Source organism: Ptychodera flava, chromosome 14 (genome assembly GCF_041260155.1).
Source record: "Ptychodera flava strain L36383 chromosome 14, AS_Pfla_20210202, whole genome shotgun sequence".
In the NCBI taxonomy this organism is placed as follows: Eukaryota; Metazoa; Hemichordata; class Enteropneusta; family Ptychoderidae; genus Ptychodera; species Ptychodera flava.
The window spans coordinates 6,529,199-6,554,315 of record NC_091941.1 but is presented as its reverse complement, the minus strand read 5'-3'; the positions used below and the strand labels follow the sequence as shown (position 1 = coordinate 6,554,315).

Genomic DNA, 25,117 nt, shown 5'->3' with positions numbered 1-25,117 from the left:
GACTACAAAAGCGTCCATTGCGTTAGATATTGTCAGGCTTCAGATTAGGCTCTATGTTACCAGATATTTAGGATGGGGACACCTTTGAATTCAGGGACATCTTAGAGGTCTTTACAGCCGTGGCTATTGGAGCCGTTGTTACCCATCACATTGATCAGAGAACTGTTATTGTTCCACAAAACGTTATGACAGTTTTAGACGCAGTGCTGTTTGCAATATCTTGGTAAATTTAAAGGGATGAACGGAAAAGGCATGACCAAGCCTCGGGAAAATTTACAAAGAAACACTGAGCTATGTATCATGAACAGCGGCAAAAAGAGTTATGATTGGAAAAAGAGAGGCTTAGCTAACATAGGTGAACTGTGTCTGGCAGATGACAACCTTTGGCTTAATGAGTAAGCAATCAAAGCTTGCATAGATGCTGTAGCGCCAGTTTCACAAAGTGACAGTAGTGGAGCTCACTCCAGGGTCTGCTGACCGTGAAGCCGAAGTTTGCCAATTTGTAAAGCCCTTCCTAGGATCTGAAGAATGGGACCTCTTGTCTACAGTTTATTGGAAAGCTAAAGATGGCATTGTACTGGTAAAATTTCATTAACTACATAGAAATACAATATTCGGCGAGAAGAATATATTCCAGGTTCTTAAGCGGCATAGCGATATTTTTGGTCTTGTATTAAATAAGAATGTTGCAGGCTAAGAAGGATAAACAGGCATATCCTTAAGGCACATCAAAGGCCATTGTTACATGGCAATAAGTTGCATCACAATATTTTTGATTTTACCAGAGAACGCAAGAAGGCAAACCTTTTGAAATTGGATTTGTTGGTCTTTTTCAGAATACAGAGGATGAGAACAGTATCATCACCTGCAAGAATATTGGGTGCTTTGATTGTTGCATGGCACGGGAAATACACTTAGTTAGCAGGCTGATGGGAACGTTCATGTTAAATGTGATTGTATATCAATGGTGGCCCTATGGCTTCAGACTGGGGCACAGACATAGTTACACAGTATTTTAACCATCCTAGGCTGGTGACCCTGAGGGAGTGGGCTGACAGAGCTGTTCTGGTAACCAGCCGTGCGCATGATGCTGTGTGTTTCCAGCCCTGCTGACTGCCGTAGACAGAACCGGCGACATGCGGTCCCAATTTGGACCGCGCACGAAAAGCTATTTTTCCAACTGTCGAATCCACTCGATTCCGATCTACATACCCGGATAACTCAACCGCCCACAGACTGCAAAACAATTTGCTCTCGTGACGTACTAAACCGTTAGTTTGCCAGCGATGCACGGTCAAGGGCCGAGAGGCTCGCCATAGGATAGGTTAATGCAAGATATGTCCGGAATCCTTGAAATCAGTATCATGTGACAGCAATGCAATTTGATATATGTGTTTACTCCATAACATGTCGCCAGCAGAAATTAATGAGTTATGACCTTCTGATGTTGATGCCCCGTACAAAGCGACTTTCCAAAAATACATGCCCCGTTTGAAAAAAAAAACAGGCGGCTGGCCAGTGACCTAAATGAATGCATGACAGAACCAAGACAACATGATAATTGTTCACTCCGCAAAGTACGTGACAGAAATCTACATGACGTATATGGGGGCCCGTTCTGGTCAAAATTATGTTTTATTAATTTTAGTATGTGAGAATTAATTTTATGTAGACTAGAATTAATTTACTAGCACCCCGCATTAATTGTATGTTTCTTTTATTAATTTTTATATGCTTTAATTAATATTGTGTAGTCATGCCGAATTAATTTTATGTGTTCCAATTAATTATTTCTGCTTATCTTTGCTGTAATTAATTTTATGTAGTCTAGAATTAATTTTGCTAACATATATGTTTTTTATGTGCCGGAATTAATTTTATGTAGTCTAGATTGAATATATTAATTCCTTCAATTGATTTTGGGTTCAAAATGTTTTCACGTGCTGCAATTAATTTAATGTGTGCTAGAATTAATTTCTACAAGTGTCTTGAATTAATTTTGTGTTCGGTCGAAGTAATTATGTGTGTTCGCTCGAATTAATTATGTGTTTGAGCGAATTAATTATATGTGTTCGCTCGAATTAATTATATGTGTTTGCTCGAATTAATTATATGTGTTTGCTCGAATTATTTTCGGCCGATCCCACAGTCCTTTGCGCACGCTTTCTTAAATCAATATGGCGGCTCCCGACCGGAGTGGTATTATTCAGGCCCAGGCGCTCGAACCGTGATCTGTGAAAATGGAAATCAATAAACTGATCACAAAAACTTTTGTAGTGTCTCCTGTCTGAGAGATCGTGGGGCCTATGTGATTGCCCATAGAGCGACGCCCGACCAATTTTGTGTTTACGTCAGACGCGAACGTTCACCCTTTCTAATTCTATCGGGCTTTGCCAATCATCGTGTAGCCTGGCCTACTGTAGTGTAGTGCAGTGTGTACCGTAAGCGTACGCAGCATTCGAAAATGAAATCTGCCGAACAGATATCTACGAATATGAAAACCAATAAAGAACTTAACAATGACCACCAGGAAATGTCTCCAAGCTTGATTACTGTCAAATGTCCCTAATTACAAATATAGCATTCGGCAGTTTCACCTCTATCTGTATATACATAGGCCTACAGATACGCGAAGCCGCCCGGAGAAGAAAACAGGCCGGCTGCGCGTAGCGACAGTTTGAGCGCCTGTGTCTATCTGTAGGCCTATATGTATATACAGATAGAGGTGAAACTGCCGAATGCTATATTTGTAATTAGGGACATTTGACAGTAATCAAGCTCGGAGACATTTCCTGGTGGTCATTGTAAAGTTCTTTAGGCCTATTGGTTTTCATATTCGTCGATATCTGTTCGGCAGATTTCTTTTCGAATGCTGCGTACGCTTACGGTACACACTGCACTACACTACAGTACACGATGATTGGCAAAGCCCGATAGAAAGGGTGAACGTTGGCGTCTGACGTAAACACAAAATTGGTCGGGCTTCGGTCTATGGGCAATCACATACACGATCCCTCAGACAGGAGACACTACAAAAGTTTTTGTGATCAGTTTATTGATTTCCATTTTCACAGATAACGGTTCGAGCGCGGAATCACTCCAGTCGGGAGCCGGCTAGCCGCCATATTGATTTAAGAAAGCGTGCACAAAGGACTGTGGGATCGGCCGAAAATAATTCGAGCAAACACATAATTAATTCGAGCAAACACATATAATTAATTCGAGCGAACACATATAATTAATTCGCTCAAACACATAATTAATTCGAGTGAACACACATAATTACTTCGACCGAACACAAAATTAATTCAAGACACTTGTAGAAATTAATTCTAGCACACATTAAATTAATTGCAGCACGTGAAAACATTTTGAACCCAAAATCAATTGAAGGAATTAATATATTCAATCTAGACTACATAAAATTAATTCCGGCACATAAAAAACATATATGTTAGCAAAATTAATTCTAGACTACATAAAATTAATTACAGTAAAGATAAGCAAAAATAATTAATTGGAACACATGAAATTAATTCGGCATGACTACACAATATTAATTAAAGCATATAAAAATTAATTAAAAGAAACATACAATTAATGCGGGGTGCTAGTAAATTAATTCTAGTCTACATAAAATTAATTCTAACATACTAAAATTAATAAAACATAATTTTGACCAGAATGGCCCCCATATGACGTACCCTTTTGACAAAGATAAATGTAGCGTCATTCGCATCGACTATATTCTCAAAATAGAACACAGGTTTATTTAGCGATTTGCAGTGTTCCCAATGCATGCAAGAAAAGTAATTACAGGACAGAACATGACAGCTTTTTGCCATACAAATTTCTGCAAGAGCTTTTGCCAGCTTAATGAGTTAGTGGGTGTGTGTGTCAATGTGTACTGACTGATAACAATGAATTTTAAATTTGGCGCCTAACCCAAGCATGGCAAGTGATAGGACAGAAACGCCGTTCCACTTATCACGAACACCCCCACCAAGTGTAACATTTTGTTTATCGAGTCCTAAACGCTATGTTCAGACATAGAGAAAGATAGATAGAGTCGCAACGGGTATTGTTTAAGGCGTGAAGCGGTTACGTAACCCATCCATGTTCGCCTCGCCTCAGGTTGCTCTCGCCTCTCTTTTCCGAAGAGTGCCGACAATGAATCATTCGGTAATTTTCGGATTTTCGCCAATTGTTAAGCGAAAGTATGTTCGGCAAAGTTTGTGTTGTTGTTTTCGTGTGGTGCTGAGCAGAATTGACGTGCTGGCGAAAACGGGAGTGTTTTGAGGCTTCAGGAAAGTGAGTTTTACCGTTTTAAAAATTCCTCTCATATTTTTATGAATATATAATGAGTGTGTTTGAACCAAATTTGAAAGTCTTTTATCGATACTGTCTGGTTTTACTCAATGGTTTACGGTCAGTCATACCGTCTTTGACACGTGCGTCAAGGAAGGACATGTTTATGAAACTGCTGGCGTGTTATGTTTTGATTGGCGTGAAGCAGTGTTTCTGGCCTTAGAGCTCACAAAGTAACTATGGTTGCTACGCGACTGGCAGTACGATGCCATCTCGTCGTATATTTCGCATAATCTCGTGTAATTATCAACCACAAACAAAGCCTCCAAAAAGTTTAACACCTTTGAAGCTCATTTTAATATGAAAAGCCAATAGTCTACCGAGACGACCATGGAACAAAAGGCATGCAGGCGTTACCACTCTGTCTATCTTACTCTGTGGTTCAGACGTGAGCTGAGCACAATCACCTAAGTTTTCTATAGACAAACCATAAAGAAAATTGTCACTGGCGGTTTACACAGTGTCGCGTGACTATATGCTTTCTCAAAGAAGCAGGTCTTTAGTCAAGATATTAAAAGTTCGGCACTTAATGCTGAACGAATATGACTAGAAAGTCTATTCCACAAGGAAGCAGCAGCATTCAGCTGTGCAGCCGAAGCTCTCGTTTTCCCGGTCGAATTTGGATTGCAACGGGAAAACTCCGAGTTGTGTGACTGAAAAAGAGTTTTTCCGTCGCAGCGGACGAGAGCTACGGCTGCTGCTACAACGACATACCGAATTATGAGAAAGAACGATCATCATAATTTGAGTCTTGTTGGTTGAATTTAAGAGAAACTTCATCACTTGAACGGAGAGATCTGAATTCTGGTTTATGAAATTGAAAAACTTTTGTGTATACACAGTCCCTCGTGACATGACTAGTTGGCAATAGTGTAATACTGTCAGTAAAATTGTACTCGGGTTCATTGAAGGAGAACTGACGAGAAAATTGAGACATGATTCTTGAAGTTGGCCGGCAATGTTTAGCTGTGAGTTGCGTACAGCCTCCGTGTGTTCCCGGCGTTGCACGGGTTAGCCGGCATGTAAGCATTTTTTCTGGTTGTCTGTGAATAAGTCAGCATATCAAAATTAGACTTCAATATATCGAAATTGGACGACTGACCTTTCACTAGGCTTACATAAAGGATAAAAACAAATAAATAACCAGATATGAACTGAATATGCTCACGTGTTTTACAGCAGGTTCATTAATAGTAGTATGCTTCACAGAACAATAAGATATATGTTATCACTATATGTAGCAGGTTTTTTCAACTTCGCACAGTACTCTCAGAGTTTAATCGCTAATTACAAAATTTTATTTAATATGCAATGAGCTGTTAAATAACTTTACACTGCTCAGTGCTTCATGGGACAATTAGATATCCATCAGATCAACATTTGTAGCACGTTTCATTTAATTTAATGCTGTAATTTTAGAGTAATGTCACTAATTACAAAGTTCATTAAATATGCAAATTATCCCTAAATTAACTTGACACTATTCAATGATTCATAGCACAATTAAATATTTATCAAATCAATATCTGTAGCACGTTTCACAAAATTTGGTGCCGTAATTTCAGAGTTATATACCTAATTACAAAGTTTATTAAATATGCAAATGAACCCTTAATTAACTTTACACTACTAAATGCTTTACAACACAGTTAGATATCTGTCAGATCAGTATATGCAGCAGTTTTCATCACATTTGATGCAGTTATTTCGGAGTTATATGACTAATTATAAAACTTCATGAAATATGCAAATGAGCTAATTATTAACTTGACACTGTTCAATGCTTCTCAGTACAATTGGATATTTATCAGATCAACATCTGTAGCAAGTTTCATTAAATTTAACGCTGTAATTTTGGAGTAATATCACTAATTACAAAGTTCATTAAATATGCAAATAAACCCTTAATTAACTTCACACAAGTAAATGCTCTACACCACAATTAGATATCTGTCGGATCAGTATCTGCAGCAGATTTCATCACATTTGGTGCAGTTATTTTGTAGTTATATCACTAATTACAAAACTTCATAAAATATGCAAATGACCTATTTGTTAACTTGACACTGCCAAATGCTTCTCAGTACAATTAGATATTTATCAAAACAATATCTGTACCCAATATCAAAGACTTGGGTGCCGTAATTTCAGAGTTATATACCTAATTATAAATTTCATTAAATATGCAAATGAACCCTTAATTAATTTCACACTACTTAATGCTTTACACTACAGTTAGATATCAGTCGGATCAGTATCTGCAGCAGATTTCATCACATTTGGTCAAGTTATATTGGAGTTATATGACTAATTACAAAACTTCATAAAATATGCAAATGACCTATTTATTAACTTGACACTGCCCAATGCTTCAAAGTATAATTAGATATATATCAGATCAATATTTGTTGCAAGTATCATCAAGTTTGGTGCAGGAATTTCAGAGTTATCTCACTAATAACAAAAGTTCATTAAATATGCAAATGAGAAGGTAATTGCCATGACACTTACAGTACCATCATAATGTTCTGAGATTGTCATCTGTGAAAAGTTTCATGACATTTTGTGCAGTATTTCTTGATATATGGCTACACTGTCATTACCGTCTCCATAGGGAAACCATTGTACGGAAAAAAACGATATTAAATAACTTCATTAATATGCAAGCCACACTAACCAAAATCTAATCAGTTCTTGCAAGTAGCATATTGTACCTGTGTACCAAATCTGACTTGAATCCGTTCGGGCGTTTTTGAGTTATCGTGTAAACAGACAGACAGACAGACAGACAGACAGACAGACAGACACACACACACACACACACACACACACGGACAGACAGACAGACATCGCTATGACATTAGCCCACGTGTTTACACACATAAATAAAAACGGCTAAGTACAAAGTTTTTGTTTTAGTGTTATGTCCCATTGGCCGAAATGTTCTGCACCTGTGAATGCCGGACCCTTGTCCATAACAACGGAGAAAACATCAGTTTTGTAGTCATTCAAGTCACTTGAACTGGACCACTGATACATGTCATACCGTCGTACCGATCGACACGATCGCAAGCGTAGCACTCGTCGCTGACGTGTAATGCATACCATACAATGTCAGCTTAGAGTGTACGGACATAAGCGAGCGCGTTCATGTAAGCTTATGGCCGTTGTTTGAGTGACTGTGGGGCTTAAATACTCGAAATTATCGTGTGTCGCAACGCATTTCTTTTCATTTTCAACCAAAAATGGTGACTTTGTTATTTTACAACATGACATGCACTTTTAATAGTTCGCTAGTATCCATTTCAACTCATTGGACAATGGAAACATCGTTTGGTGTCGCCGTTCTGAACTACCGAAAATCCAGTTGTTGTGGACTGACCAAGTGGGAGTGCATAGAAATACTTAAAAGAGCCAAGTGTAGAATTTGGGATAGAGTGGGGATAATTTGTTTGCGTTCCTGTCAGCCTTATCTGAAGCATTCTTTGTAGTTTTATATCCCTCGTTCACGCTGAATATTCATAGACGTGGGCACTATCCGGTTCTCGGGGCCTAGGCCGGATAGTGCCCACGTCAAAATTTGTATGGCCAAAAGCTGGAATGATAAACCTTGTAAGATTTTTCTACATTAATCGGGCATAGAACCCCCTGCCGTGCCTGCAGGGTAGAACATTCTATTATCTGTATAGTTACATGATGCGATAGTACTCAGTCATCACTTTCATATAAAAACGAAGGAGTTCGAATTTGAAGACAACTTGCACTGTAGTGGACACGTTGCTGTAGCTAATATAAAGAGTTAAATTGACGAAAGTCTTGAGCGACCAATTACAATCCTTGCATTCGTGAATTCCGTTAAAATCCTTCGATTATGTCCACAATTCCAAACGGATCACAAGTCTGCACTACAGAGAGGGTAATCCAGAAACTTAAGTCGTTCTATCTACCATAACTTCCGACTAAAATACTCATTGCCCAGTGATTATCAATCTTGGATCATCTGAATAGAATAATGCTATGCTGTTGTATTTGATGCAACTCCTGTAAATATGACAGTCGTTATGTGAATTTAAAAAAGCGATTAATTTAATTTTCTAAAACGGTAGAGATGTTTGATTTAAAGGATAATTCAATACTGTATTGAAACCAGAAACCAGATACAGAATAGAAACCAGAAACCAGATACAGAATAGAAATATAAAAAACTGTAACAGTTGTTGATATTTCTATTCTGCATCTGGTTTCTTGGTCTACTCCCTTGCCGTATGTATTCCCGTACTTTGGGAGTCGAGGGGCAGTTTATTTATTTTCACTGGTGTAATTCTTTTGTCGTCTGCACAGCTATTTACAACACTTTGATCTCGTCAGAGGTCACCATTGTCATGTCTTAACTGTGCACTAAAGAACACCTAATTTTCAGCTTCTGATGGGGAAAAATCGACATTACGCACGACTGACCCACTCTTAAGGTATGCTCTTTACTGGTACGGTGTCATAGACGCTTAAAAACTAATTGTACAAGCCTTGATAACGGCCTTGTACTGCTTGATTGTCCTCGAACAACCGTAATGGCGACCAAGGCAATAGGTCGTTGATATGAAACAGAACAATACTTATTTACTGCTGCACACACAAGCGTAAAAAATCCAAACTGGTCAGGAAAATCGGTCATTTGAGCTTGTTATTGCACAAGTTTGTTAACTGTGGGTTTTGATTAAACGGTCTGTGAGATAGAATCTCAATTTAACACGTATATCTCAGTAACAAATGCTATGCAATATCACTACACTTTCATGAAGACGAAAAAAGCGGGCGTATTTTACGCAATCGTCTGCTACGCCAGAAATGTTTTCTCCTACAAAATGTTACATAGACATTTATATCTAATTGTATGACTCCCTCCGCTCTTTTTGGATGTCAAATGATCGTTTTCGACGTAAAGATTGTAACAAACTCACCTTGAGACATTTTAACAGCCAGCAGTGCAGGCTAGTGTAAACGCCCTATGCTCTGGTATAAAGAATAGTTGAAAGGTTGACAAAGATAGGTCAACTGCGCTTTCCAGCTGACGTACCTTTCAGTTGAGAACATCTTTGTGAGGTGAACCAGGACCAAATGAAAATATCACCTGGACCCGTTTAAACGAGTTACACTTTTGAAGTTTGCAGTACCTTAATTCGACAATCGACCGTCTCCGCTCCTGACCGAATTTTATTTACAAGGCATCGTTGAATGTTGTAGTGAGCATGTTTGCTCATGCGTCGCCCCGCCATTTTGAATCACGGGGATAACGCCTGTTGTTTTGGAAGAGCGAACACAGTTGACACGGACGAACTGCAGCGGTGCAAATATCAGTTTCTATCACAGTGAAATCAGGTTAATTGTCATCAATAATCTGCAATCGATCAGTGAGTGAAAGCCGAATATTTTGTGACACAATATTTTTAAATGAGACGGATGATTGATTACACCGCAAGACTATCAAATATCAATTGTCAGCCTATCATTTCATAGTGAGAGTTCTCTCCAGCACATACATACAGTCACTATACAAGTCTGTAGTTCGCCATCAACACAAGTTTTGAGGGCTAGATACAGCGATATGGGTGAGTATGATTTCAGATTGATGTGCAACAACTTTGTAGATTTTGAGAAACAAATTTTACGAAACTCTTTGCCTATAAAGCCTATATAGGCCAATAATATATTGACACATACATAATTAATTTCGATATCAGATATTCCCCGGGGTTGGTGTTTTCTTCCTTCACGCGAGGAATATTCAGCGAATATGTACAGCGAATTTCCTTCTGTGAATATTGTTTTTAATTAGCGTTGTTCGTTCACAAATGTTAAAAGTAGGAAACCTAATCGTTAGACCAATATATTGGACATTCTTTCGGTGACATTTCTCAGTACGCGGGCGTTCATACTGTATGAGTAGAGAAAACTACATCTTTTGTTCTACTTTTTTGTTAAGGCCGCGTGCAGTATTAATGCCCCGCCATGAAAAATCCAAATTGCTTTATTTTGTTTATCTTTTCAATAAGGCCAAATAACCTTGTAGAAATACTCAGAGCACGATACAATGGAATCCCTTTCTCTATACTTGTATGCGTGGTTGAATGCTTTTCTCTATACTTGCATGTTTGGTTGTATTGGCTGTAAAGATGTACATCAAAGCGATGAAAAGCTTTTGTTTATAGCATACAAGTCAGACAGACAGACCCTCAGATGACCTCCACAGACCAGCTTGTATCGACAATGTCCTGACAATGATGTCGATTCAGTATTTTTAGATGAGTTTCGACTACGTGGCAGTAAGATATTTTGGTGTTCGCAATGCATCGCATTTAGATGAGTTAGGGGCCGTGGGTAATTAAAACACGCACACGGTAAACGCAACTTCTGTGTGTAGCGGGGAGGGCGTTTGGCTGTATTTCGATTACCGTGCATGCCAGAAAATGCCAAGACATTTTGACCGGTTGACCTCACTGTTAATGTTATGCAGGAAATTACAATAACAATGCTTGGTCGAATGACGCAGTGCCTTTAGGGTGGGATCGCCAGTGGTATATGGGGAGGAGTACCTTCCCGATGGTGATAAGTGGTGCAGATTACCGTCGCCTAGGTGACTGGCGTATACGCGTGCCAAAAGACACCTATGGTTGATTTCCTGTTGACCAGTCGGATGGCAGAGTTGCAAATACCTGGACTGAACTATTTGGTTTTTTGTGGGTGTCGGTGGTACTTTGACAATATAAGTAAAGATGCACATTAATTGAGTTTATTGTCTTGTTTATGAGCGGCCAGTATTTCCAACAGCATAAATTATGTGCATTTGCCCTTTGAAGAAATAAATAATTTTCGAATAAAACATCGCGAATGTAACTACATTCCTTAACCTCGACGTACACTTAAGTGCCCCAAAGAACCATGAAATCGCCCGACTTTCGATTGAAGAGATGAATTTTGCCAAACCGCGTATACAGAAAAAGTGGCAGACGACTTTATTTTGAGAATCATAGACAGTATAGCGAGATGTAAAAAATGTGAAACAGGCTCCCAACCTAACTATCCTAAATGTTTTTGTGTCGAGTTTGTGTTTGATTCGTTTCGAAAATATGTTCCTACATTCTTATCCGATTTTTTGTGTTAATGAAATGTTTGTTTCGCTTTGGATATTTGTAGAGAAGTTTGGATTAGTGTGTACGGTAATGTTTTGTTTGTGTGGGGAAAGCTTATGGCCAGACGCAGCCGGACCTATGTTGTTACAAAAGTTGATAGAGTCGCCCTTTGACGCTTGCGTTTCGAAACCCGAGTGTGGTTTCTCATCAGTCGCAGTGTAGATTCTTTCCTTAGTTTGTGTTTGTGAAAATTTATTTTAATGCATTTTAGTGGTCTTGCTTTCCGATTAGCGAGGCAAGTATATTAATTTTGGTCACGTTGTGAGTCCGTTTGGTGGTTCGGTTTGTTTGTTCTATATTTCTTTACTTCGGTAAATTTTGTTTTGACTGGTGTGTCTTTTAGATTTTTGCGGAGGTTTGTGAATTTTTAGGCAATAAGTACCACTGCGGGGTACAGATTTTATGTTTATTAAATCAAGATACTTACAAGTATCCTGGTTGATGTGCTTGTTCTCGTACATTTTAATCAATAGTTCGTTTACTTTGTTTACTGTTTGTTCTGGCTTGATGTGTATAATACTGAGTGTTACGTAATTGCCTTTCGCATTCGAGTACGTAATCGTTTGTGTTGACAATAACGAAAAACCGACCCTTGTCGAAGGGTTATTTTCCCAAAATTTGTCTATTGTTTGCAAGCTGGTTTATCGCGATTCTTTTGGCACGCGACATGTTTTGTTTCCTTGTTTGAAAGGGTATCTCTAGAAGTGCGAGTTTAGAAGCTTCAGATAGCTTTCAAGTTTTTGTTTTTTTGTTGTTCGTGGAGTCCAATTTGACTTTTCTTTGAATAGGTGTTGCGATTGTTTGTGTCTCACGATGTAGCGTAGTCACATTATACGACTTTATTTGTTGAAATCCTGAGGTGGTTTTATTCTGTTTGGTTTTGTTGGTGTCCGAATGAATTTTAAGGCTTTTGCCTAGTACTATTTTTCGGAGTTTCATAGTTTGAGCGATGATAGGTTGTTGTTGAATTTCATGTTGTTGTCGGCTTTTCTTTGGAAATAGCTGATTTATTTCCACGGCCATGTTTTCTGTTACGTTACTGTGATTGTTTATTTTGTATTTAATGTTGTGTTTCAGTTGTTGTTATGTGTACGATTTTTGTTATTTCTTTTAAGTGTTTGTGTGTTCTATGTCATTTTATCGTATTTTTTGGTAGTTCTCTTTTGGAGTATTTGGTGGCCCTGAAAAGGGCCGCTTGGTATGGGTTTTTGTTAGCGCTTGGCGCGTTTGTTTTTGCGATGAGCCTAGCTTTTTTATGCTTCTTTTCGCCGATTCGATGTGCTTGGTGAGTAGGTGTTTGCCGCCTTCTTGTCACTGCGTGTGCGTACATGGACAGTCTGCATAGCCCTTGAATGTGGTCTCGATTTTGATCAAACTTACAATTTAGGAGTATATATCAAAACTGATAAATGATTTATGTGATTACTGTAGCTATAGATAGGCTACATTCAGGATGGGCAGCGACGGGCAGTAATTAGTAGGCAAAACAGGTGGTTTTCACCGTGGGCAGAACTCGGTGCAATGATACTGAACATTAATAGTAAGCCTGTCACCTTGAAGGTAATGCTGTAGGTGAAACAAGGACTCCAAACGAAAGATGGTACAAACAACACCACAAGTGAAACGTACACATAGAAATACACGCGTTCCTACGTTGTGCCAACCCGGGCAACGCGATTAAAATATGACTGATACTGCTGGATAGTGTTAATTGGGTCGGTAAACAGTCAATTAATAGTTTAATTGACTACCTGGGTGATTGGCATGTCGTGTCCAACGACGCATATGCAAAGCAGGCCAAAAGACAAAAGCCCCCAAAGTTATTGACAGCTGGCCAGGGGTCACCATGAATACGTAATGAAGCTTCACTACGCAGAAACTGCGTAGTCAAGTCCTTCTTAACCGGTCAAAACGTCTTGGCATTTTCCCTCATGTGCGCAAAAATCGCACTACAAGTGTTCCTATCGCAACATCTCGCTACAGGTTTTTCTGTATCGTAAAATATTGCGCCACATTGTTTGCCGTGTACCGGGCAAGTACGGCACTGGCGCTACACCAGCATTCTTTTGACATACATGTGAATCAGTGCACTAGTAAACGTAACAATCATTTTGTGTATAGGAATTCCCATGGGCACTAACTGTGCTCCCTTACTTGCCGACTTATTTCTGTTCTCATACGAGGCAGAATTTATCCAGAACCTTATCAAGCAGAAAAAGGTCTCTGTAGCTCGTACTTTCAACCTAACATTTAGATACATAGACGATGTTATTTCATTGAATAACTCTGAATTCAGTAAATATCTCGCTATGATTTATCCTCCAGAATTGGAGATTAAAGAAACTACAGAAACGGCCTCTTCTGCTTCATATCTGGACATTTTACTTGAATTTGACTCCAATGGTCACCTTTCTACTAGGCTATATGACAAGAGAGATGATTTCAACTTTAGTTATAATTAATTTTCCACACCTCATCAGTAATATTCCACTCTCACCTGCTTATGGGGTATACATTTCCCAGCTTATACGATATGCAAGAGCATGCAGTTCATATGGTGATTTTGTAAAGAGACGTGGCCACCTTTCTCACAAACTGTTAAATCAAGGTTACACCAGAGCAAGACTTGTCTCTACATTCAAACGCTTTTGGCAGCTATCGCAAGCTGGTAGATAAGTACAATATCTCTCTTCGACAAATGATCACTGATGGCATCGGTGACATTGGGCCTTAGTTAGTGACCACTACCTATCTGACTTACAGATTGATATATGGCGGGTGCCACATGTGGGGCAGGATGCGCTTACTATTTTCGAAACACCTGACATCACTTCTTGGTCTTTTGGCCAGAGGTCCATATATCTTTCTTTCATGAATTTGACTTTGTTTGTACCGTCTATTTACTGTCTGTTCTGTGCTGTTTTGTGTCTATGTTTACAACTATTGTCTTACAAATTTTGACCTAGTGTTATTGGATTATGGATTGGTATGATTGCGATTATTTGGATACACTGTTTCATTTCTTTCTATTAGTTGCGTCATTATTGGGTTGGCACTGAACAGAGATTGATTTTAGAGGGGGTATGGGGGCGGTCGGTAGCGTATGCGTGATTTCATAGCGACGTAATTGTTGGATGCAGATACACAATGAGGCTTTGTTGGATTTTCGCACTTCCAAACTTTCTTTTAGAGAGGGGGAGAGGGTTGAGGACAAACGCACTTAGTTTCGTTTACCGTGCGCATGTTTTGATTATCCGCGGCCCCTTAATAGTGATTTCACTGCAATGCGATACAAGCGCAAAGCTGGCTCTGTCACATGAATAGGAATGCTATGATCCAGTGAGCACAAATACGCAGTGTGTGTAGACATATTTAGAGTGTTACGACTATGGCAAGCCAAGTGTTGCAAAATTCGTGAAAACTATTTTTATGTTCATAAAAAACATTTTTGTGTTCATGAATTCCATGTTTATGTTCATCAAAACCATTTTTATGTTCATTAATTTTATGTTTATGTTCATGAAAACCATTTTTATATTCATGAAAACTATTTTTGTGTTTAAAAAAAAATCATTTTTGTGTTCATGAATTCCATGTTTATGTCATGAAAACTATTTTTGTGTTCATAAAAATCATTTTTGTGTTCATGAATTCCATGTTTATGTTCATGAAAACTTTTTTTGTGTTCATAAAAATCATTTTTGTGTTCATGAATTCCATGTTAATGTTCATGAAAACCATTTTTGTGTTCATGAATTTTATGTTTATGTTCATATAAACCAATTTTGTTCATGAAAACTATTTTTGTGTTCATAAAAATAAGTTTTGTGTTCATGCAAACCATTTTTATGTTCATGAAAACTATTTTTGTGTTCACAAAAATAAGTTTTGTGTTCATGAATTCCATGTTTATGTTCATGAAAACTATTTTTGTGTTCATAAAAATCATTTTTGTGTTCATGAATTCCATGTTTATGTTCATCAAAACCATTTCTGTGTTCATGAATTTTATGTTTATGTTCATGAAAATCAATTTTATGTTCATGAAAACTATTTTTGTGTTCATAAAAATAAGTTTTGTGTTCATGAAAACCATTTTTATGTTCATGAAAACTATTTTTGTGTTCATAAAAATCATTTGTGTTCATGAATTCCATGTTTATGTTCGTGAAAACTATTTTTGTGTTCATAAAAATCATTTTTGTGTTCATGAATTCCATGTTAATGTTCATGAAAACCATTTTTGTGTTCATGAATTTTATGTTTATGTCCATGAAAACCATTTTTGTGTTCATAAAAGCTATTATTGTGTTCATAAATTCTATGTTTATGTTCATGAAAACCAGTTTCGTGTTCATGAATTTTATGTTTATGTTCATAAAAACCATTTTCGTGTTCATAAAAGCTATTTTTGTGTTCATGAAATCCACGTTTATGTTCATGAAAGTATTTTTGTGTTCATAAAACTATTTTTGTGACCTGTGCTCGCAGATATATAAAACTATACACCGTGCAAATTGTTTGAAATCACGTGATGGAGTAACCAATGCGTAACTAACACGCGGTTTCTCCTCGGAATAAACGTTGTGTTAGATCTGATGATACAGAAAGGCACTGTCAGTTGCAAATTTCAGTCCCTGTTGAAAATGCCGCCAGAAATAACAAAGTGTGACAAAGGGAGTTTTTGTTAAGGATAAGGCAGATGATCAATTCCATAGGCAGCTTGAGCGTATTACACTTCCCTTGTATTTCATCCAGGAAACTTATGTAAACCGTCAGGTTCTTACCTGATTTAATGCAATCTCTAAATTGTATTGAATTGGCCAAAGTGGATTGGGACTCGTGAAAGGGGATTGTGCACACTGAAGTAATTTACACTGTTGGGCCCTCACCGTGATGATCAATGGCTGTCTTACCATGGCGGATGCACACTCAAAGAGAGTTTTTTGTACAGTGTATTTGACCCTAAGAGTAACTCTTCCACATGCGATTGGCTCAAGGCATTTACAGCATGAATTCTGCTTGTACTAACTCCAATGTTGATTATTTGCTATATTAAAGAGGCACTCCCACTTGGTAACATTTTTAAAACACATTTTTTTAATGCCAACGGTCGATATTTGACTTGGCGACTCCGCGCGGATCGCGAGATATCGATAAAAACATGTCATTGCCCGAGCGTATTTTTCACATCCCGAAGTTTTACGATCGTTTCTGGTTATGACCCGAAATCCCCCGAAAGTGTGTTGTTGTGGTGATTGACGATATTCTAAGGAGTCCAAAAACGTTCGAATGACGCAATTAATTTACCTCCTACTGCGATGACTTTATATACATCATTATCAATGCCTTTACCTCTGGTAATTCTTTTTTAAAACTTCTCCTTAGTTTTTGTCATTTTCATTATTCTCAATTAGTTGTATTAAATTTTTAAACAATACCACATAGATATCACTTTTTACGTGTAAAATATTAGTTGCCTCTGATGACTACATTTTGTCGTCTGCCACACGGTTACGCGTCAGCGTTTCCGTTACAATTTCAAAACTTGCGTACGATTTTACGCAACTGAGTTTTCATTTGCGTAAAATGTATTCAAAATGCGTACGGCAGGAATCAGTATCTGAAGTGAGCTGGGCAGTCTTTTCTGTAAAACTTGGGGGTTTCCTGTAATGCGCATGCTCTATTAACAAAAAACAACAACCCGGGGGGCTTCAAGGTGTAGCTGAACACTTGCCATGCCGTGATGCATGTCCCGTACATGATCGTTGAGCAGCCCAATGAGTTCATGTTCAAAGAGAATACCTTCTGACTACGAAATTAGTGTTTTCAAAGGGCCAACAAAAAGCAGATACCGTTCAAAGTCCAGCGGGACCTCTCAAGAATGCAACCCGACAGAGTCTAAATGGTCACCCGTAAACACTTTCCAAATAACATGCGACGTAATGACCATTAACTGTATTGTGTTACCAACAACGTAGACTCGATTGATTCTCGAATTTTTTGCATCTGTAGTGCCATTGTCTGTACAGAACTGATTGACATGACGTTTTGTGCTGATGAAATACAATGTTGCATAAAGTGCTGCGGTCTGCTAAAGTCTAAAATGTTGCAATGTCATGATGAATGTCACTTGCAAGCAGGTGCATATGTTCTATTTTTGTCCTGCATTGAACCACGTGCAGGCAATGTAGTGCGGGTCAAGTACGTCGTGTCATTGGGCGGCATTTCTCAATGCGTATTTGTTTACGCAGTCATGATTTTTTTTGCGTATTTCCGAACAATTTTGCGTAAAATACGCAGGATTTTGCGTTAACGGAAACACTGACGCGTGGTTCGAAACAATACCACATAGATATCACTTTTTACGTGTAAAATATTAGTTGCCTCTGATGACTACATATTGTCGTCTGCCACACGGTTACGCGTGGTTCGATACATAGCGGCCGCTGCGTGTGGTATGCGCGCATACCACGCGGCGGCCACTATGCATACTATGTATTAACCGCACCTATCTGTGCTAGTCACCTATGCGAATTCTGGTGGAATCAGCAAACGTTGTTTTTCGTTTTTTTGCCGAGTCAGTAGGACTCGGCTATCTCCCATGGGACATGACTGCTCACCGACGCGAGTGGTACTGCTGTGGCGTACAGCAGCGTCAGCGTAGACTCGTACTCCATAGCTTAGTTGACAATGGCCCCAGTGCCGAACGTTCTATGTTCGGAAGCTGAATTCAGGTGGGCCACCGGAATTCAAACTTTAACTTTTTTGAGGACATGTTTTTTTCGATATCTCGCGATCCGCGCGCAGTCGCCATGTCAAATATCGACCGTTGGCATTAAAAAATGTGTTTTAAAAATGTTACCAAGTGGGAGTGCCTCTTTAACAAAATCATTCAAATACAGCCTGCCAGTCATTAAAATTTGAGAGGGGTGAAATACATGAAAGTCTGTACCAGTTTGTATGTTGTACGATAATCTCACATTTATTAACTACAAAAGTCACCATGTACAGGTAAGAACAATATTCATGTACTGTAAATCTAATGTAAGTGAAAATCATACAAAATGTGCATGTTCCTCTAATAAAACTATAAACTCATACAAATTTGAAGGAATCACTGAAAAATTTAAAAACTCAAACAAACATGTGCAAATAATTGGTTACTTACTTTCTCATCTATAGAAAAGAATAATTATACATCTCTGAAAAGAAACCAGCTCAATATATACTTGAAGTGTATTAGCAAAGAAATCAACTCTCAGATTTTATCATCATCATTATAATCATCAACAACATCAATGCTTTTGACTTTTGTGATGTTTTCTCAACTGAACATTATTGTAAGTGATTATACATTAACAAAATGAATAATGGCATTCAGCACAGTAAGTCATGTTTCGAGTGAAAAGTATATAAACTTGAAAACCAGCAATTTCCAGCATTCTTTGAAGTAATGATCAAGTACGTTAAATTTATATACATTAAATTTCATTTCTTCTTCCTATAGGTTTCCATTTAGAATGTATGGAAGAGCACCTTGTATTTTTGTCATTTTAATTAAAATTTGCACAAAGCTCGGTCAAAAGAAATATATTATAGTGATAAAATAAATTGTATGGTCCACACATTTCATTTTGAGGTAAACGACATTGAATAATTTTGTCCACAGAAAAAGCATTGGTGAAAAATGCAGACTCAAGCATTTTTTTCATATTATTGGTACAGTTCACGGTCTTGTATCTTAGAAACTGACATAGTGACCCTGATATTTGATGACATATTTTGATAATACTTACAAAGAAGAATGCAAAAATTGACATTTTAAGAAAAGTGACAGTACTCTCATTTTTACTGCTCATTCTTACACCCTTTAGCAAGAAATTAAAAATAAATAATACACAAACAATTCAAAAGTTACACTATATTGCTGCAAAAATATTCATACACTTTACTTGTAATTCTGTTGGACTTGGTGACTCTCACAGAGCCACAATTATCCTCACAAAAGAGCTCTTTCAGACTATCCAAGCCACCTCTCTGATATGCAATTTGTAAGTGTGAATAATTCAACTCTGAACCTGCCAATCTTCGTGCCATGGACTTACTAACAACTTTGCCACTGACCAGGGGATGCAGTGTATTGTAATTAGCAGATACTATGTTTCTGTAGTTTTGATAAGCAACTCTCCATTCTTACGGAAAACTGTGTTCAAGGAGTGTTGTCAAAGAAATATTACACGTCTCAAGTAATATCTGCAAAATCATTACATCAGCTGTTGCATTGTGTGCAGAATATACCTGGTCAATAAAGTAATGAACAAGATTCTTCTGAGAGTATGAATTTCTCCCTGGGAAAAGTGCCTTGAATATGGGTAAAAGATCAACAAACCCGTTGACTTGACAAACAAACTGGTCAATAAGAGAACATTCATTCATTGCCTTAATGATATATCTGCAATCAAATACACAAGAATTATGCCCCACCAAAACTGGATTATCAAAATTTTGAAGAAAATCAAGAAAACGCTTCCATGCACACAGCCTTTGTGACTGCTGGCACAGGATTTCCTTCATAACACAGTTTCCAATTTTTCATGGTAAGTCTCATCTTCTCTGATGCAATCTGAGAAATTGGCTGATCTGGTATGACATACTCTTCAAACTGATGTTCACTAGACACAGCTGAGAATTGTGTGATGTCTGCTGATGCATCTGAAAGATAACAGAACATTGAAACTGATATTGTATGATTTGTCAACACAGTGTATAGTCATTTTGCCAAAACAAAACTTATCTGTCACTGCTCAAAATTTTGAAAAGTAGCAAATGAAAAAAAAGAAAGTTCTGTTACAGCAAATTATGATTCGTAACAAAGTTTTGAGTTCAGAAAATATTTAACAATGCACAAAATAAAAATGATTTTGATCTAAAAGGCGAATAAAGATTATTATCATTAGACATATTTAGGGATGATAAGTGAAGGGGGGACAATACTAACGTTCAACAAAGTCCAAAGTTCCATTTCTCACTCAATGGATCTACGACAGAACATGAATACAGGCTTCTCATTTTAACGCTGATTCAAAAGAAGGATAAAACATCCGAAATGTTGATTTGGTAGTGCAATGTGTGATTTACGTCCACGGTACGACATACGGTTAGGTCAAGGGCAACAAACACATTACGCAACCCGTGGCCCCTTACCTCAATTCCTGTCAGAATACGTAAACTGTGTCGACACATACGTCCTATATACACTTGGCAGATTACATTAACTGATAAAGTACTGACATACCTGTTGCTGTCTTGTTATTGATATCACAAGCTCTCATTCCACGTTTATCTACTTTTCGATGTGTCTTGTTCGTACTTTGTTGACAGTATCACATCCTCCATGGATGTAAAAAATAGATTTTTTACATCCATGCATCCTCAGGCCAACCTCAAAATACTTCCACCTCCATACCTCGTTTCACCGATACACCGTGAAAGTTGAAGGGGCCTCTTACAGTTGTTACAGGAGTTCAGACTTGTAGCAAGAACTCCCAAATTTACCAGCCTGATGGCTTCATTCCATGGTATGTCTATGTCTTGCCGACAGTGTCAGTATCACTCTCAGCAACTGTGGCCTCGCGCTGAACTGATTGTCTCTGCAGCTGATCTCCCGCTGGAGTTTTCGCCCCAGAAACTGTGAAAATTCTACTCTGATTCACAACAGAAACATTCTGACATCTTCTGAACTCGGCCTTTGAAAGAAATTGTCCGTGTTTCGCTGTATTCATAGTGTCCTCAGGGAAAAACTCGACAAAACACAGTGAACCGTGAACGGCACGCGATAGCCAATACGTCTACCAAAACAAATAAAACTTAGGTAGCTAGGGGGTCTACAAATAACTCGAAGACGGATCTGTATGGAAGACCGGTCACGACATGCGACATGCGACCTGCGACTTCAAAACTGCGACCTGCGTCCCGCGAGTTTGAAACATGCGACCTGCGACTTCGGCATTTAGACCTACGTGTAACCTGCGACTTCACAACAGCGACCTGCGTGTTTGTCAAACTGCGACCTGCGACTTCACAACTGCGACATGCAACAACAACACGTAACGTTTCATGGTGTTTTCCTCAGTATAAGATTTGAGGCGTCTTGCGTGAACTTTAACCCTTTGAGCGCCAAAGTCTATTTTTGTCCCCTTTATAAAATAAACCCCTGTCAATTTTTCTCCAATTTTTGCAAAAAAATTTGGGAAAAACCTGTAGCCAATGAAATGTGATGTCGATTTGGTCCAAAATTATCAAAACATTACAGAAAAATCATACAATTGGTAAAATTTTGCACTAAAATTTTGGTGGGAGAAAATTACAGCGCTCAAAGGGTAAAACGTGGAAAGGAGATTTAACGTTCAACATCAATCAATTAATAAGCCATTGCTTTCGCTGTGGTAAATCGTTCACCAAGTCTGGCAAAACTCAATTCATGTACACACCAGTTCACTCATTTTCATCTGGAGAGATAATTTTATGACGGAAATGTTGACAGTCCGTGTTAATGCATGGAAAATAATATGCTACGTGATAGGCATTTATATGTTTATATTATAATTTCAAATTATTTTAGATATTCTTCGTCTGCCTTACCTCGCTTCTTTCCTTATGTTATCGACAAACTTTTTGATTTTTAGAAATCTCTGGTATTTATCCTCATTTCACTGTGGTATAACCATCTAGCTGTCTGTTTAATTCATCAGTTGTCCCCCCCTGTATCATAACTGCGTCAGTGTCATTGCAAACATTCGAATTTTCAGTTATTGTCGTTCATTTTCTAACATTTCCAGTTTTGTTCCAATTCTCTAGTGATTGATCATCGGATGTTGCCATCTTTTCGTCTAATTTCATTTTTACTTTTCGTCAAAAAATCGAATTGATCCAACTTTTGTTCAGTAAATTGTTGGAAAAATAAAAATATTCTTACTGGTTAACTTCGGACTACATTTGTCTACACAAATAACATATGCAAAGTAAAGCAGTTAAAATAATACTGATATTGACAGAAGTGCAAACATATTTGCTAACCATGAATAGCCAGAGACCGACTCAAGTTCTTTATAGATAACGCGAGTTAAAACTGTAAAACAGGACATAATTAAACCCTCCTACAATCCTATTTTCAGTCTTTAAGCCTAATATGTATATACTATAATATGTACATATTATTTTTTGTGTGTATATAATATTTTAGATCATGTAGGCAGAAAAGTTCCAGAAACTATTAAACACTGATGTAGACGTTTAAAACCCTATTGCTATTGCATTATTTCAGATCGGTTTGCCTTTCGTAAGAAGGAAAATAAATTTGTGCTCTTCGTTTGTGGAATTCTCTACCGTCACAGCTTCATGCACTTCTATCGCTGGTTGAATTCTTTCGCTGGCCGATTTTTGCGTAGGCCAGCGGTGCGAAAATAATGCTCTGGTCGCGAGAATGCGGTAAACACCGGCTGTTTTAATATAGTGCAATGGTGTCCCTCGTGTTTTTCAGGCTCGTGTTCAGAGCAATGGTGCGAACAAATCAAGATTGATATCGCAGTTTGACAAACACGCAGGACGCAGGTCGCTGTTGTGAAGTCGCAGGTTAGGCCTACACCTTGGTCTAAATGCCGAAGTCGCAGGTCGTGTGTTTCAAACTCGCAGGACGCAGGTCGCAGTTTTGAAGTCGCAGGTCGCATGTCGCATGTCGTGACCGGTCTTCCATAGATCTGTTCTCGAGAGAATGGTTCATCCTCGCGTCGTTTTAGGATTTTGGGATATGCCGCGCTGACTGAGTGGTGGGCAAGGTGTTCGGAGGGTGAAGAAATAAAAACACTGCGGCCACAAATCAGTTTATATGGCCACCTCAGTCTGTCATAATATGGCCACCTCTGAGAACTGCAGAGCGCCACCTAGCGCTGAAAAAGTGTATGCATATAAACATGTTTTTATGAACACAAGCATGATTTTACGAAAAAACATATGGTTCATACACGTAAACGTGAAATCTATGAACACAAATTGTTTTTCATGAACAAAAACATAAAATATATGAACAAATGAATGTTTTTCAATGAACATAAACATCGAATTCATGAAAATAATTTGTTTTCAGGAATACAAACATGAGATTTTATGGACATAAAAACACTATGAACACAAAAATATGGTTCATAGACACAAAAATAGGTTTCTTGAACATAAACATAAAATTCAAGAACACAAAAATGTTTTCATGAATATAAACATAAACTTTATGAACATAAACATAATTTCAAGAACACAAAAATTGTTTTATGAACAAAAACATATATTCATGAACACAAAAATGGTTCTTTGAACACAAAAATGTTTTTATGAACATAAACATGAAATTTATGAACATAAACATGAAATTTATGAACATAAACATAAAATTCATGAACACAAAAATAGTATTCATGAACATAAACATGGAATTCATGAACATAAACATGAAATTCATGAACACAAACATGGTTTTCATGAACATAAAAATGGTTTTTATGAACATAAACATAAAATTCATGAACATAAAAAATGTGTTTCATGAACACAAAATGTTTTTTTATGAACACAAAAATGGTTTTCATGAATATAAACATGGTTTTAATGAACACAAAAATGCTTTTTATGAACATAAACATAAAATTCACGAATTTTGCAACACTTGGCTTGCCATACACGACACAAAAATGTTCCTATATGCACTGTAAACATAGCGGACGCTAGACGCGTCTTTACGCGTTCAAAATGTAGATGTCGGTGTTCAAATTTTAACGGCTAGTGTTCATATTGTTAACACTAGTGTTCATATTATTAACAATGGTGTTCTAAACATGAACACGGAGTGTTAACAACCATCTGCTTTAAGTGTTCAAAAACTCAGCATTACAGAAATTTTACAATAATGTGAAACAATTAACAGTCTTTGGTGTTTCCTACTTTACTATGGCTATATTAAACTTATTACTGCCTCGCTGTCCGGCAAACGTACACGGATTTTGATGTAACGAATTTCTCACTTAAAGAAAAAAATGTCTCCGGTCTAAAATTGCTGAAAGCGTGTTTTTTCTAAAAAAGGAAGTATACAAAATAATTTTACACGTTTATTACGGGTTGAAATTTTGACATTTTGAAAAGAAAATCAGATAACCACCATGAACGTTTTAATTTTAACATCAGCGTGCAAGAGGCGTTCTACTCCTAAACACTTGGTGTTCAAGTTTGGTACCTTTTCTTATCCCGTCATGCATTAAAACGGAAGATGCGACATTTTTCTTGTAAAGACACGCTGAAGTTGTGGTCGTACGGAAGCAAGACTAGAAAGGGTAAGTTTTCTCTCCAAAATAGTAAAAGGTGTTTAATTTTGAAGCATCTGTATTATTATCCTTTCAAATTATTTGTATAGTACTTTGGAATACCTAAAATACGTGAAGAAACCTTTTTCCTTTTAGTTGCTGGTATACCATACACTAGCTGTGAATACGCAGCGGTGTTTTGGGCCATGGCGT

At 37.7% G+C, this 25,117-nt stretch overlaps 2 protein-coding genes across 7 annotated transcripts in view; one reads left to right on the top strand and one right to left on the bottom strand.

The window, feature by feature from the left end:
• The window catches only part of LOC139149109 (short transient receptor potential channel 3-like), a 39,729-nt gene extending 30,265 nt beyond the window's left edge, over positions 1 to 9,464 (bottom strand). For both annotated transcript variants that reach the window (XM_070720665.1, XM_070720666.1), the window contains exon 1: positions 9,327 to 9,464. In XM_070720665.1, coding sequence (XP_070576766.1) covers positions 9,327 to 9,336 — 10 coding nt within the window. In that variant the 5' untranslated portion in view covers positions 9,337 to 9,464. The remainder of the gene's footprint in view (positions 1 to 9,326) is intronic.
• Positions 9,465 to 9,837: 373 nt separating this feature from the next.
• LOC139149111 (short transient receptor potential channel 4-like) overlaps positions 9,838 to 25,117 on the top strand; it is a 39,813-nt gene continuing 24,533 nt past the window's right edge. For 3 of the 5 annotated variants that reach the window (XR_011556075.1, XR_011556074.1, XM_070720667.1), the window contains exon 1: positions 9,838 to 9,974. Coding sequence is in view for 1 of the 5 variants with exons in the window: in XM_070720667.1 (XP_070576768.1) it covers positions 9,971 to 9,974 (4 nt within the window). In the remaining 4 variants the exon portion in view is untranslated. Of the gene's footprint in view, positions 9,975 to 24,788; positions 24,935 to 25,117 lie in introns of all 5 variants that reach the window. The other 2 variants (XM_070720669.1, XM_070720668.1) reach the window with 2 other exon arrangements.